Genomic DNA, 15,747 nt, shown 5'->3' with positions numbered 1-15,747 from the left:
TGAAGAGTGCAAGCAGGTGAGGCAGTTTGATCAAGAAACTGCTATAGGAACAGTAAAAGACGAAGTATTTTTATATCAGTCCCAGAAATACTGGTCTTCCAAAATAGAATAGATAGGAAGCTATTGTCTGAACTTCGTAATGAGAGCCTGCCAGAATGAAATGGAAGATCCATTTCTTTGAGATGCCAATGTGCTTGTTAGGTATCTTCTATAGACCAAGCTACCTGGAGGTGAAGGCTTCTTTTATGGCCACACAATACTAGTCCAGCCACTAAGATAGCAGTGAAGTGAGGGAGGTGCGGGGTTAGGTGTAGAGAGGAGAATACAAAAGGGTATTGGGAAAAAAAAAAAGGGAAAAAATTTTTGTTAACATTGAAAGTTTTTACCCATAGTTACAAGAAACGAGGATTACACTATTAAGTGCTTAGCAAGGAGATAAATGACTAAACAGTCATTATTTTAGTGAATATTTATAGAAAGGAAATGGCAAGAGGAAAGGTGACACTCATCTGGATAACATGACATGTAAAATACAGGAAATATCTTTCTTGCCATAAGAGCCTTCATTAAAAATGGAAAGACAAGGAGCAGGTACAACCAGTTATCAAGAAGCTGGATTTTTTATAGATTAGATAAAGAGCCTAAATTAATAAAATACTGTAAAGATCCCTGTACAAACACAGTGTTTAATAAAAAGTTAAAGATACAGTTGCATATAATGCCATGAGTAGTTGGCCACTGCCTTTGTGTGTTATACAGTCTTCTCAGGCTGTCTTGAAAAGTTATTAGCTAGCGTGAGAAAACATTACAAAAATCCAGCATTGATAATGAACCTGACCCATTTTAAGAACACTAATGTTTCCAATGGCAAGAAAAACGTCTCTCGGAGGCATATAATCTTTAGGTCAAGAGAAAAAGAGCATTTTAATGAAGCAGGAAGAAAAAGCATTGACAACAACTTGAATGAATCCTCTACGGGAAAGTTTAAATCCAAATAGGGACAACTTTCTCCTACCAGCTTCTCTTCTTAAAATCTCTTTCGGGATAAAGACAAGATTGTTTCTGAGATCAGGATCCATCTTCTCTAATTCTAACAAGAGCTACTTCCCATTTTAACAACTTATTGAAACAAAAATTATTGGAAAGTGGGAGCCTGAAGGGGAATTGAAAGGCAGAAATAACCACCAGGACTGAACTCTATCCTGGAATCCCAATCTTGATACAACATGACAACTGTTTACCAGTCTGGGAAAGGGAAAAAAATAGGACAGGAAGAAAACTGAAGACTTCAAACCAATGATGCTGAGATTTACTTCAGTTGCAGTAACCTGCGGTGGAAACCACAGCAATCTCTAAAATGTCTCATTTGACACCTCCAATTCACCTCCTGCACGTCTCTGAAAAGCCCCAAAGCTTTAGTAGAGTTCAAGTGATGCTATAGCCATGACAGTCCAGGAATTATGAGAGGCAAGGATTTTTTGTGGCGATAGCTTTTACTGGACTAACACTATAGTTAGGATAAAGTTAGACAAGCTTTCAAATGAGAAGCATTCTTCTTCAGGTCCAAAGCTTTTAGAGAACAATATTGTAGAGCCCAAAGATATTAATCTTTCTTTTCTTGTTATTTGTTTGTATTATATTAGTCAGATACCCAGATCATTAGTTCATAATTCAGGACACAAATCTCACACTAAAAAGTACTTAGACACAGAATGGGCAACTGAATCTTACGCATCTGTCAAATAGTTCACATATTTACTTTTAGACATCTCTAGACTCTTGAGTGGCAGTACAGGATTATTTAGATACATATATCTGAAAAGTGAATGTTTTCATACCCAAGATGGCCAATTTAATTTGCCGTAAGTGCCTGAAGTTTGTTCATATTTTTAACTGCTTTCATACAGTTTGATGAACAAGTTCAAGAAGAGAATTTCTGGAACCAAGTTAATGATGGTGAACAAAATAAAAAGCTTATCTGAGAACAGACTTGCTTAAATCTTAATCTCCCCACAGTGCTTCTCTTCTCATGAATTCTTGTAGGAAATTATTCAGTGAAGAAACAAAAAAGCAGTTTCTTTCCATAAAATGTAAATGCCAGGCTATATAGTTAGTCAGTCTATCATTAGTCTTGCTATACATGTATAAATAAAAAAGATGAGTATTTAAGATAACATCAATGGTACTTTCAAACTTTTTTTTTCTGAAGTGCCACCTCTCCCCCAAATACCAGTCACTGTTTTATCCTAAAAATAATGTATTAAAAAGTAGTACTTACGCAAGTGTCATGTTGTTGCTAGGGTCAAGGCCAACCTCTATGACTGTAGTACCTTCTATGTCTACTTCTTTGCAGGGTGTTGTGTTTCGCCCGGTTACTCTACAGGCCTGATAGAACCCATGTGGCTTCACTCGACCAGAGTCATTCCCCACAAACACTTGCAGCACAACTGACTCATTGTGACCTTCCAGCTAGAACCAAAACAGCAGGAAGCAGATAATTAGTTGACCTTATGATGTATTCAGTTATAAATTAAGACACTTTAAAACATGCACCTGACTGTTGCACTGGACAGCCAGCCAACAAAAGTGACAGAGTAAACACTTTCTGGGGAGGGGGGAAGCAAGAGAATCACTTTATAATTTACAAACACAGCAGAAGTTTGAATCGACTGTTCTTCTTGTACCACATTCTTCCATGGAAAATAAAAACTACACAACAGCAGGATTGTGATCAATGTTATGATTCATATTTAAAGTATTTTACCCATATCAGAAAAGCCCTCTAGTGATAGCATGCTGCCCGCTCTCAGTTTGCAAGGTAGAACTGTTTTGAAACATTTCGAATCACAGAAACACACAGCTGGATGGGACCGCACAGGAGATCTTTAGTCTAACTCTCTGTTCAAGCAGGATCATCCCTGTTTAATCCATCCAGACAAATGCATCTAACCTGTACTAAAAAAATTCCAGTGATGTAGATTCCACAACCTTCTCTAGGGAGTCTGTTCTACTGCTCAAGTACTCTCATCTCATAGTTAGAAAATTCTTCATAGATCCCCAACCTAAATCTCCCTTCTTGCAATTCAAACCCATTACTGTACTTAAACTGTCCCATCTCAATATTGAGAATAACGGATTTCCCTCTTGTTCGTAAAACCTTGTTTAAAAATTTTTGTTGCATATGTAGGTTATTAACAAATCTTGCCTCAGTTTTCTTTTTCCCCAAATTAAACGAACACAATGCATCTAACCTATCCTCATGCATCACGTTTTTTAGACTTTAATTTTTATTGCTCTTCCTTTTTATGGACTTTCTCCAATTTGTCCCCATCTGTCCAAACGAAGAAGCTCAAAACAAGATGTACTCTGGCTCACAGACCACCCAGAGATCCTAATCCAGCCCACAGGGCCAAATGAGTTTGACACCCCTGCTATCCTCTCCGCAGACTGCCACCTTGTAGTTATGGAAAGGCTTGTATGTTCCAATGATCCTGAGAGCAAGGCCACTGGGAGCTTCATGTTCCCGGTAGGGTCACCCATGGTGGCAAAGTTGTGGGTGAGAACTTCTATTCACAGCTTGACACCATCCTCTCAAATATCCCAAGGGAAGATAAGATCAGCCTTCTTGGAGATTTTAATGCCAGAGTGGGAAGAGACTCAAAACTCTGGAATAGTACTATAGGAAAAGAAGGCATTAGAAATTCAAATGCTAATGGGGTCCTTCTTCTGATGAAGTGCACAGAACACAGACTTGTCATCACAAAATACCCTGTTCTGTCAAAGAAACAAGTTCAAGACATCCTGGAAGCACCCTAAGTCAAAACACCGGCATTTGATTGACTACATGATTGATTGTTCAGACTCGCAAAATCACCAGGATGTCCTGATTATGAGAGTCATGACTAGCGCTGATCACTGCTGGACTGACTACCACCTCATGCATTCCTGCATGTCCATTAGGTATGCTCCTAAACGAAGAAAGCAAAGGAAGCAGATAAGGTGCAAGTTAAACATTGAGTGCTTGAAGGACCCACTCAAGCAGAGAGAATTCCAGCAGCTCCTGAACAAGACACTACCAACAGAGCACCCTGAAGGAGTCAAGGGGCACTGGATGGGACTCAAGACAGGTATTCTCTCATCCTGTGAAAATACCAGAAGGATACAAGACCAGGAAACATCAAGACTGGTTTGACAAAAAAGACACTGAAATTCCAGGTCTCATCAACAGGAAATGGAAAGCTTTCCATTTCTGGCAGAATGACATCAACTCTGCCATCAAGAAAAATGAATGCCAACAACAAAATCAGAGGTGCAGAGAACACAAGAACTGAAGAACGAGTGGTGGATTCAGAAATAAAAAAAAATCCAACTCTGTTGACATCCGGTGACACTGGTGGCTTCCTCAGTGCTACCAAAGCTGTCTATGGCCCTAGCACTCAAGGCCTTAATCCTCTAAGATCAGAGGATAGAACAACACTCCTGAAAGACACAGAATCAATGCTCACTAGAAAGAACATTTCCAGGACCTTCTGAATCATGACTCAACTGTTAATGAAAATAAGATCAAGAACTTTCCGCAAATAGCAATCACAGAAGACCTTGGTTTGCCATCTACCCTGGCAGAGATCAGGAGTGCCACCGGGAAAATGAAGAATAACAAGGCAGCCAGTGTTGACAGAATACCTGAAGAGATTTTCAAAGGAGGAGGAGAACAACTTACATGTCAGCTTCATGTCCTCATCCTTAAAATCTGGAACAAGGAAGAAATTCCAGGCGACCTAAGGGATGCCTTGATTGTTACCATCTTCAAGAAGGGGGACAGAGCTGATTGCGGAAACTACCGAGGCATCTCTTTGTTGGCCAGTGCTGGGAAAGTTATCACCCATATTCTCACTAACCGCCTTCTCCCACTTGCAGAAGAAATTCTTCCAGAATCTCAAAGTGGCTTCAGACCATCTCGAGGAACTCTGGACATGATCTTTACAGCATCTCAAAGGCAGGAGAAGTGTCATGAGCAAAACTGACCTTTCTATTTGGCCTTCATCAACCTCTCTAAAGCTTTCAATTCTGTAAAGTGTGAAGCCCTGTGGAAAATCCTGTCCAAAACTGGCTGCCCAAGCAAGTTCGGTGTTCCGAGACATCTCCACGACAACGTGTCAGCAAGGGTCCTCAGCAATGGCAATTAAACAGAATCATTTGAGGTGAAAATGAGTGAAGCAAGGTTGCATCATCACTTCAACTTTGTCTTCCAGCTTCATCTTCACCATAACGCACCTGTTGACAGAAAGCTCCCACCTGGAATTGAAATCGTGTATAGGACGGACGGAAGACACTTCAACCTCAGACTCAAGTCCAAAATGAAGACCACGACAACATCCATAATGGAGCTCCAGCATGCGGATGACAATGCTGTCATTGCTCAATCTGAAACAGACCTCCAAACCATTCTTTATGTATTCTTGGAAGTCTACGAGAGTAATGGCCTAATTCTAAACATCAGGAAAACGCAACTCCTTTACCAACATGCTCCAAATGGAGAAACAACCCTTCCCCCCTGCCCTCCATTCAAATCAAAGGAGAATTGCTGGAGAACATGGATCACTTTGCCAATCTTGCAAGCCATCTTTTATCAACGGCAGACATCGACATGGAAATACAACACCGCTTGAAATGTGTGAGCACAGCCTTTGGACATTTGAGTAAGAGTAGTCTTAAATCATGACATCCTTGCTGAAATGAAGCTGTTGGTTTATTGAGCCACTGTCATTCCAACTCTGCTGTATGGCTTGGAAACTTGGACCACATACAGAAGAGATTTCAAGAACTTGGAAAAGTACCACCAACAGTGCCTTCACAAGATCCTTCAGATAAGCTGGGAGGATAGATGCACAAACATCAGTGTCTTAGCTGAAGCAAATTCCAACAGCATTGGGACCACGATCATCCAAAACCAACTTCGCTGGACAGGTCATGTTGTTCGCATGCCTGACTCGCATTCATCGTGACACACTGATCTTTACACTGCACATACTAATCCTCATCCTATTAGAGCTACTTCAGTAAATCCTAACAAACAGTAATATCACAGTCCAAGATAACTTCATATTAATTAGCAAACACACTTTACAAAAGCAATGTAGAGGACTCTCCAATACATGACACCAACGAAAAATGTTTTCAGAAAGGTTAATGGATTAGGTCAGAAGAATTTTATATATTTGGGAAAATACCTACTAACAGTTCCATGCATGAAGTGACTGAATTCTCATTTTTTTTTAACCTTATGTTTAATGGTAATTTAGTTGGAGGCTTGGTTTAGAGACAGGCCTACTAAGATCAAATGTTCTGGAAATACTGAAAGAGTTTCCATTAAGAAAAGAAGGACTTGTGTGTGTGTTAAGCTGGATCAAAAATTCATTCCAAGTTGTAGTCCTTGGTAGAGAAGTTAGTTCACCAGATTCTTCAGGTATAATTCTATCCCAGAGCCAAAATCCAGTCACAACTTCCTAAGTTTTCAAGTTCAGAAAAAAACTCATCTTCAAACTATCTGCCTGCAGTACTACTCAAACAGACTGTATTGGTAATTTTGACAGATTTTTCAGTATATTTAATTAGACATCAGTACATACATACAGTACAATTTGCCTGCTTCCTGACAAACTTCTTCACAAACAGCACTCTGTGCATTCATTTAGATGATAAAAGCTAATTGTACTGATCTCTCCATTCCTGATGCCTTTCTAAAATATATTCGGCACATCTTCATTGAGCAATAAAGACGTTCCTGTGCTACAGCATGAGTTTTTGTGGTATCCAAATAAAAAAACAAAAACAGTAGTACCCATGGGAAACAGGGACATTTTAGAAAGCTCCCTGAATATAGAATACATTTACTCATGGAACTTTTAGATCTGAATTGAAAACTTTTTTCCAGTCTTGTTTAGTCAGATACTTTCATCCTGGTTTTTAAGTTGTGTACATAAGTGTCTTAATATTCTGCTATATTATAGTTCTTTAAAGAGATGCTTGGGGTAGACAGAGCTGGCTTATTATTTTGTTTGGCTTTTTAATTAACTTTGAAACAAGGATCATTATGAAAATGTTTCAAATACAGTAATAGAAAAAAAAAGAATGTAGCATTTTTAGACTAATTACTCCTACTGTACCCAAAAGTCTGTAACATGACCATTTAAAAACAAACTAGAAATGACAGCATAACCAAAGCTTCAGAGAAAAGTAAGGTCACTGTGCATGCATTTGACCCAACAGATTTTAAAACTAGATATGGCTATTACAATTACCCACTCTGGTTTCCTGCATAACAGTCCAAAAAACATCTCCCAATAATCTCTGCATCCAGCTCATAACTTCTGTTCGAGCTTCAGCACATTTTGTGAAGATACCCAGTTTTCAATTAAAGAAATGAAATGATGAAGAATTCCTCACATTCCTGAGTGGTTTGTTAAGAAGTCAGTTCCTTTCATCACTTAAGATCTGTGCCATGCATCTAAGTTCAGTTTTATCTACTGGATACAGTTATGCTTCCACCTACTAAAATAAAAAGTGCTCTCTACTTTCAGAAAGTTTCTCCATGTGTAGATAGTCTGCACATTTCTCAGATCAGGACAATTAGATCACGCTGCCTGATTTACTGTGTAATCTTAGGCCTCAGAATTTTATGCAGTTAATCCTGTATTAAGTCCATTAACTTGGGTTTGACTAAAGCAAGGCTGTTCAACTGTCCCCCTGAAGGGTTAAACTTTGCTCCCTGGGCTCCTGGTCCAGGACCCACTCCCCACCTCTTTGCTTTCTGCTGCTGCCACAGGGTCTCCTCCTTTCAGCTTCTGCTATCTGTCTACACCTGGGGGCAGGGTGGGGTGATGTGGAGCAACACAGCCTGTGGGGCTGGTGAGCTCAGAGTAATCTGGGGAGCCCAAGTGATGTCCAATTTGGTGTACTGCAACAGGAGCTGCCTGCAGTGTGCTGGTGTGTGGAGGAGGAGAGGAGGGCAAGTTGTGTGGCATGCCCATGTGGTGCAGTGGGGGGGACTTGAACAATACTTTGGGGACTCACAGTAGGGCAGGGGGGGACTTGTCTGACAAGCTGGAGGCCTGTACAGAGTGGTACAGTGGGTGCTGCATGACATGGTGTGTTGCTAGGGGCACTGCAGCCTCTGACCACTCAAAAGCTGGACAGCCCTGGACTAAAGCATATCTTCCAGAAAGGGAATCTTGATTAGGAAAATATTATCTGTGTTTTAACTAAAATTTTCTTTTCTAAGAATAGCAAATGTCCACAGATTCATGGCTTTGGGTTTCTTTTATGTCCATCTTGGAGGCAGACCAAATTTGTCAGTCAGTGGCAGAAGAGGTGCAACTCTAGCTCTGGGACACTGTCAGCTGTGAGACATCCATACCCTAGAAACTCTCTGATGGCTATGTTAGTAAGAAAAATTGAGCATTAATGCCAAAGGAGCAAGGAAATTAATTAGAAGTATCCTGTATCTTTCTTCTCTTATTCTTAGCAATCTTGTATCTTTTTTCTCTTAACAGCCCTTAAGTGTGATAAGCTCTATGGACTGCATTGCTCCATATGAGAATTTTCAGGGCAGGCAACAAAATATTCCTGTTCTTCATGAGGGCTTCAGAACCACACCACTGGGATCTTCAAAGCATTGACTGAGGGGGAGGAAGTATAGCTGTGTATATATGTGAAAAAGTAACAGTTCCTGGGATGTTCCTGGGACATTACAGAGAGAAGCACCAATCTACCAAAGGCCACCTAAGAAAACCACTGGTCATCCAGGTTCAAGAATCTGAAGAAGACATTAATGACCAGACAAGCTGCTCTATAAGTTTCTTTATATGAGGCATATAATCCATCTGCCTTGAAACTGCTACAGTTCTAAGGAAACAAGCTCTAATTTCAACAGATGCAATTATGCTTTTTGACTTCTAAGTTTCTATAATGCATACAACAGCTTATCCTGGAAATGGACAATTTTGAAGCCTTCCATTCTGATGATAAAGCACAAGAAAAGCATTTGTCTTTCTGAGCTAAGAAGTGTAGTAAACAGATGTCCAAAGCACACCATACTTTGCCTATGAGGCACGACAAAAGAATGGATGGACAATTTCCTGTACTCTACGGAGCCTTGAGTTTCGCTCTCCTAGGAAAGCATGGCTGGTTCTGAGTACTACTCTGCCTTTTTAAAAGGTACAGTACTGAGCTTCTAAGGAAAGACTTCCCAGCTCAGGTACTATATACATTGCTGGGACTGCTATTAAATAATAGGCCACTTTAAAAAGCTAGGAAGTAAGGCAACATCTTCAGAAGTGGCTCAAATGAAGGGCTTCTAATGACAGTGACAACCAAGTGCAGATCTCATGAAAGATTTGTATGCAAAATGTAGAAATGATACTGTTCTCACTTGGACAACTGTTTAAGATGAAATCTACCTTGTCTACTGCACGAAGGATGCTAGACAAAACAGCTATTTGACCTTTGAGTGTTGGACTGTACGAATTCAACATAATCCATTCTGAAGAAAATAAAAGAACCCATGGTCTATGTAGCTTTGGGGCTGGGGGAGCATTGTTTGGTTATACCATCTTATTTTAATATTTTAGTCTTTTTTTATAAGCTTTAGTCTTTTATCGTAAGCTGCCCTGAGCTTTTTCTTGGGGAAAGATAGCATATACAGCTAATAAATAAATGCAAATGTAGGGGAAATGCCAGTAGGGAAACCTCACCCCAAGTCCCAGAACCAAGTTAGATCCTTTTGGAAGCTGGAAATATGGATATTACATTTTCTTAGTAACTTCTTGGACTTAAAAGGTTTTGTTCAAGAGCCTGACAGTTATACTCAGGCTGTGTGAATTTTGATGCACAATTAACTCCTTGTAGCATCAGATCCCTTTCTGAAAAAAAGGGCAAAAGCAAGATCTCTTTGCCACATCAACTTGGTCCGAGGGCTACGGTCTCCTTGCCTGTAATACTTGTATCATGCCCTTCCTGATTTCCTCAGTGTTCTAGTAAGGACAACAAAGAGAGGGAAGGCACACAAGCACCCCTCTCATCATCTCTGCATAAGGGCACTCACAGTTGGCCCAGCTTTGTGATCGTACCAACAAGAGAAGAACAGCGAGATCTCCTTATCCGAGTAGAAGCCGAACAGTTCTGATCCTGGGAAATCAAATTCCTTCATCAAGAAATGAAATGCTTCTAGCCCTAGTTCCTATTCTGTATGATCCAAGTTCTGCCAGTTGAACAAAGGTGGCTCAAACCTCCTCCTCTTTTTTTTGATTGTGCAGTCAGCTAATCACTGCAGATTCTACTCTATACAAATATCAGGCGGTGAGGTTCTCTTTGACAGACTGCAGATTTGTTCCCCTTTGCCTGCTAAAATACAGTATGGCAGAGGGGGGTGCCTGTCAATTAGCACAAAAAAGGTATACTGTGCATGGCTGGAGACCATACTGGATTGCCACAAGCTCTTGCCAGTTTATATATGCTTACTCTTGTTCAAAATGGATTCCTCAGACAGTCCATGAACCCAGGTGACTGCAGCACCCCTTAAGGCTTGCATGTGGTGTAATCACTGTCCTGACTGACTTGACTATGAGGAAGCCCAACTAGAATTTGCTCCAATTCAATGGGGCCTATAAATTTCTTCTCAACCTAGATATGAGTTAAGAAGATTCCTTCACTGTGTCTGTAAAGTCCAGTATTAGGGCAGTGGAACAGAGGCATGCTGGGATAGAGAGCTACTATCCCAGAGCAACCTTGATCTGTTCCTTGGGGTGAGCAGCAGCACAGTGGGGAAAACTCAGGGCTTCAAGGGTCCCCTGTGGATGGGTTTATGACATGACAGTTTTCATTAGTTTTCCACAGATCCACTCAGACTATAGCTCTGTCAGCCTGCCTGCAGTTCTTGATTGACTTGAAGTCTTGGGCTGCATATTCAACAAACAATACCATGAAAGAAATGTTCTTCCTTTCCTACAGTTTCTTGTACTTTGGGGAAGCACTCAGTAAGCTTAGCTGGTAGGATACTAGTATAGCTGGTACGGTAACCAGCAAATGATGGTTGCCAAACAAAACAATGCCAATGCTGCTATTAGTTTGAAAAGACACGCATGTTGTTCTTGAGGCCTTCTGGATAACCCTGTTTCCACATTCTCTTCTTTTGATAGATGCAAAGATTTGGTACCAGACCCAGAGTGCAGTGTATGGTTCTCAACTGTTCCACCAAAACTTGTTTTAAGGCCAACTGCCTGAGCTGGTGAGTAGCTACTCACCATAAAGAAAAGGGACCCCAATAAAGAAAGGCAAACACCCTTTCTCCCTTGCTCCAAATAGTAAGACATATAGCAACTGCAGCAGAGTAGATTTACACTGGATATCAGGAAAGACATTTTCACCTTTACTTAAGGCAGTAGAATAGATGCCTAGGGAAGTTGTGGACTCTGCCATGGAGGTTTTCAAGAAAAGACTGAATAAGAACTAGTCAGGGATGACTTATGCCTGGAGTGCCTGGGAAAGAGCAATGTTAGAAATCTGGAAGATGAAGACACAAACACTCACACGAGATCATGAGAAGAGTAGGTAGAAACCGGAGATAACCATACTCAGCAACAGGAGAATGAAGCAGAGCTCCACAACTGGCTTGGTTATGTAAGATTAAAGGAGCCAAGATGAGATTACAGAGAAGATGGGTGTGATGTATGGGAGCCAACTATGCAATCCTGAGGTTGCGGAGATGAGTGCAGGGTGCTTGGCTGTCTCATGCTTCTGGACTTTGCAGGTTGCTACATGAGACCAGAAAGAAATTCTTTCCCTCCTGTTTCTATAGGTGATGGGGGTCTCTTGGTAGGAAGGGGTGGGGGGGAGGGTTCACATTCCTCAAAAGCACTGGGTACTAGTTGCAGCCCAAGATAGCTTGTGATTGAGATGTGCTGATGCTCCTCTTGAAATGTACAAAAAGCACAGGGGTTTCTGGCTTCCTTAGCTGTAGTAACAAGATATCATGACTGCCTCCACTCCCATTAGTAATCCACAGATTACATCATTTCTTAATGCTCACATGACAAACTGAAGTGAACAGTCCTGATATGAAAAGCTTTAATATTTGTTTATATATATTTACAGAAACTGCATGAAGCAGTCTTATAAGGTAGGCATAATGAATGATGGTTGCATGGAATTTCCTCAATTTTTTCACTTTTAAATTGCACTTTTTTTTAAAGCAGTAATATACCTGAAAGCAGTCTACATCTAAAAATATATGTGCTATTTGAAAAATAATAAGTAGCAGATTCTATCAAAATTGTTTTCCTGTAGAGGCATTCCCTGATGTTAATGTATTGCTAAACAGCCTACCTTCACAGTTGGAAAACCTTGTTGTGTCCTGTCTTTCACTGAGCCTCGGCTGCCTTCAGTCAGGTACCGAGCTCTGTGCTGCGTCTCTGGTTGTACCACTATCTTCAGCTCCTTCCCCTCACTTTTAGTCGGATACTGTCCACACAACATTGGTGTCTTCTTCCCTCCAGGTCCTTTCTGGTTTTCTGATGTTCTGAGAAGTCAAAGCAAACCATTGAGAAGTGTTATAAGAAATTTTCCTATAAAAGCAAATCAAGGCAAGGGAATGCCATCAATAGTAGTGCAAATAATCAGGTAAGAGGCAAGATCAAATGTTTTAACTAGACTTATCTCAAGATATGGAAGGAACCCTAAGGGACAAAGGGAATGGTCATTCCCTGCCTCCTCCATCCAACGCAAATGATTACAAGTAAAGGAAGAGAAATAATTAGCAGTAAAATAAGTTAACAACAGGCAGGAGGAAGGCTTATGGGCTGTTATTGGTAAAGTATATTTTATAGTCAGAACATGGATGAAAAAAATGCTTAGACCAAGCTATTAGAGAGAGAGGGGACAGAAATAAGAACAAGGGATGTAATTTTCCTTTTCTACAGAAAAAGCATTCTTTTGCCTATCTCCTCCTGAATCTGTGTAACTATGTAACTTCCCAAATACTATTAAGTAGTATTTAGATTGGATATTAAGTAGTATTTCAGACTAGCCAAAGAGATGCATATTAAAATACTGTTTAAGACAAACAGTCAATAGAAATTTGCCATAATTTTACTAACTTTAAAACGCATGCTGTGCATGCAACCAGGACCCGAAAGAAATTTGGGGGGCCAATACATCCTGGTAGGGAGAAAAATAGAAAAGAGAGAGGAATCTGTTTTATGCTCTCCCATCCAGCTTGGGGGCCTGGCACAACTGTAACCTCAGTGTCTCTCCTGTCCTTTAGGATCTGCATGCAACAGGACAGTCTCTTCCCAGGTATGTTGTCATAAAAGTATATTGTCTTGCAATCAGTTCCATAGTTAAAACCTGAATGAGGAAGCCCATCAAAGTTTAACATTCCACAATCCATTTTTTCTGTCAACTTTAAAGGACCAAGAGAGAGTCAGCATCTCAGTGACCTTGCACAGCAGAGGTTTGTGTAACAATTATGAACCAAAGTCTGATACGTCCCTTTACCAGTAGCAAACAGAAATGCTCCCTGGTAACTGGGACAGTCAAAAGGAGGGCTTAACTGGCTCGTGCAGGATTTAATCTCTAACTTGACCAAAAGAAAGAGTTTTAAGCAAGTATAGCTGTGAAGGCGACCTGATTGTGACACAGATAAACTGTTGCCTTCTTATGTCTGAAGACAGCCTGAAATAAGAGAAAGGTTATGAACTGCCTAATACTTATAGCCCGTTTCAAGTGCACCACACCAGCAATGCAGCTGGACAATTTCTCTGAAGTTGAAGCAAAGAGGAAAACGAACCCACCCCTCCCTCAAAGCCATTGACTGGTGGCTGAACCACTTCACAGTTAGTTTGCTGGTCTTAAAACTGAAGCTGTCCGCATTGCTTCCTCTCTTATTTAGCAGTGGATTCACAGACTGGCAGGTCTACACAGCAGCCTCTGCCTGAAATTCTCACTGCACAACAGACTGGAGCAGGACTCTGCACATGCAGGAAGTGCATATTGTGTGTGCAGATTTTCAAACTCCCCTCCTCCACTGCTACTACATTGATCCTACTACAAGAGGCCCTCCCATGAGTTGGGGGGGAAGAAAGGTTGCTCTCTACCTGCCTGATATTTCACAAAATTAAATCCACCAGGTTCGCCATAGATAAGAACATATGACAAAAAGATGACAGTGGCCTGTGGGCCTGTTTATTCAGGAGTACAGCATGAAACCCAGTCTGCTTCACTGACTAAAGCAGACCTGTTTGGTATACTTGTTTTCAGATTAAATAGCAAAGATACAGATCACAGAGGTTATAAAAACATAAAAATGACAACAGTACCCTTATACTGGCAAGCTTCTTCATTATTCAGCCACAGTTTAGCCAGACAGGCTGTTACAAAAAAGCCCACTTTTTCCTTTCATCCAGTGGGTGATTTTTTTTTCTTTTTTCTTTTACAGAAACATTTCTTCAGTTGGAACAACATATAAAAGTCCAACAAAATACTATGCAAGACAAAGATACCAGCAGTATGCTGCACCAAAAATACTAATTGAATAAAAGGTTTTTAGACCTTCAGTCCTCCAGATGTTTGTCAGGACATTACTCCAGTACAGTAGCAGTTAAAGTATTAATCTTTCAGTCAGTAAATTTCCTTTTTCATGTCATTTAGGATTTTTAGTTGTGCGATTAAACATACTAGCTTCCCACAGAGAATCTGAAAAGAAACACTAAGCAATGTAACTATTATAAAGCAAAGGCATACTGTTTAAAGCAGCAAGATTTTTCCTGACCTGTACAGCTCACCTAGTCATCTATAACGTCACAAGACAATGCTTGATAAGAGATGTGCCATCACTTGCACATTTTGACATGCTCAGAATTCCAGCTAAGCAATTAATAAAGGAGGCTTTAAGCTGATAGGAATTTTGATGGGAAGAACAAACAGTGTAAATGCAGCCCATTAGAACTGTCACATTCATGCAACTTCTAAAAATAATCACATTTAATAGCTGGGACTTCTGATATTACCTAGACAGTTCCTTAAATAATTTGATGTTTGAACGTGATTTACCTTGATTGGGTATAGATATGCATATATATCGCGCTGTTTTTGTTTGAAAAGGCACTGCTTACCAAATGTTTAAAATTTTTTCCCAGAATATCTTGAAATTAGCAAATTAGATTGGAAATAACTGTTTGAGAGGAATTTTAAACAATCGACTGTAATCTCTCTTCAGTCCCGATTCTGAACTATAAAGAGATAGCATTTCTACTGTCCCTTTAATTTAGTTATCTTGTTCTGCTAGAATCAGCTGCCTTGACATTTTCCATGCTAGTACAAACAGCGACACTTATATTTTACCTATATGTATTTATTAATTGAGATTAGTCAGAAACAGAGCATTCTGAAGTAAAGTTAGCAAGCTCATTCTACTGGTTCAAAGAAAGAGTGAAAAATGAGATAAGGTAATTCAAAATCAGAAACAGGAATTTTTCCTTTTCCCCTGGACAATCATTTTGACCCCTTTTTAACAGGCTTTGCAAACTGACACCTTGTAAAGAACACCTCCCCACCCATTTTTTTTTTAAATTTATAGCCTTCAGAGAAAACAATTAGTTTCTTCTGAAACTAATGGTGTGCCCATTTTGCAATCAGGAAGAATAGCAAGTGTCCTTTCTGTCCCTTTCTCCAGATGCCAGTTCATTTGCCTGA

The 15,747-nt window shown here is 40.2% G+C and overlaps 1 protein-coding gene across 3 annotated transcripts in view; it reads right to left on the bottom strand.

The window, feature by feature from the left end:
• The window catches only part of NFAT5 (nuclear factor of activated T-cells 5), a 103,174-nt gene that overhangs the window by 33,821 nt on the left and 53,606 nt on the right, over positions 1-15,747 (bottom strand). For all 3 annotated transcript variants that reach the window (XM_019536085.1, XM_019536083.1, XM_019536084.1), the window contains 2 exons: positions 12,382-12,574; positions 2,279-2,469 (listed from right to left, as the gene is read on the bottom strand). In XM_019536085.1, coding sequence (XP_019391630.1) covers positions 2,279-2,469; positions 12,382-12,574 — 384 coding nt within the window. The remainder of the gene's footprint in view (positions 1-2,278; positions 2,470-12,381; positions 12,575-15,747) is intronic.

The sequence above is a fragment of the Crocodylus porosus genome, unplaced genomic scaffold (genome assembly GCF_001723895.1).
Source record: "Crocodylus porosus isolate Cpor-Errol unplaced genomic scaffold, CroPor_comp1, whole genome shotgun sequence".
Taxonomy (NCBI): Eukaryota; Metazoa; Chordata; order Crocodylia; family Crocodylidae; genus Crocodylus; species Crocodylus porosus.
The sequence above is the reverse complement of the archived record's forward strand: the minus strand, read 5'-3'. Positions and strand labels throughout refer to the sequence as shown.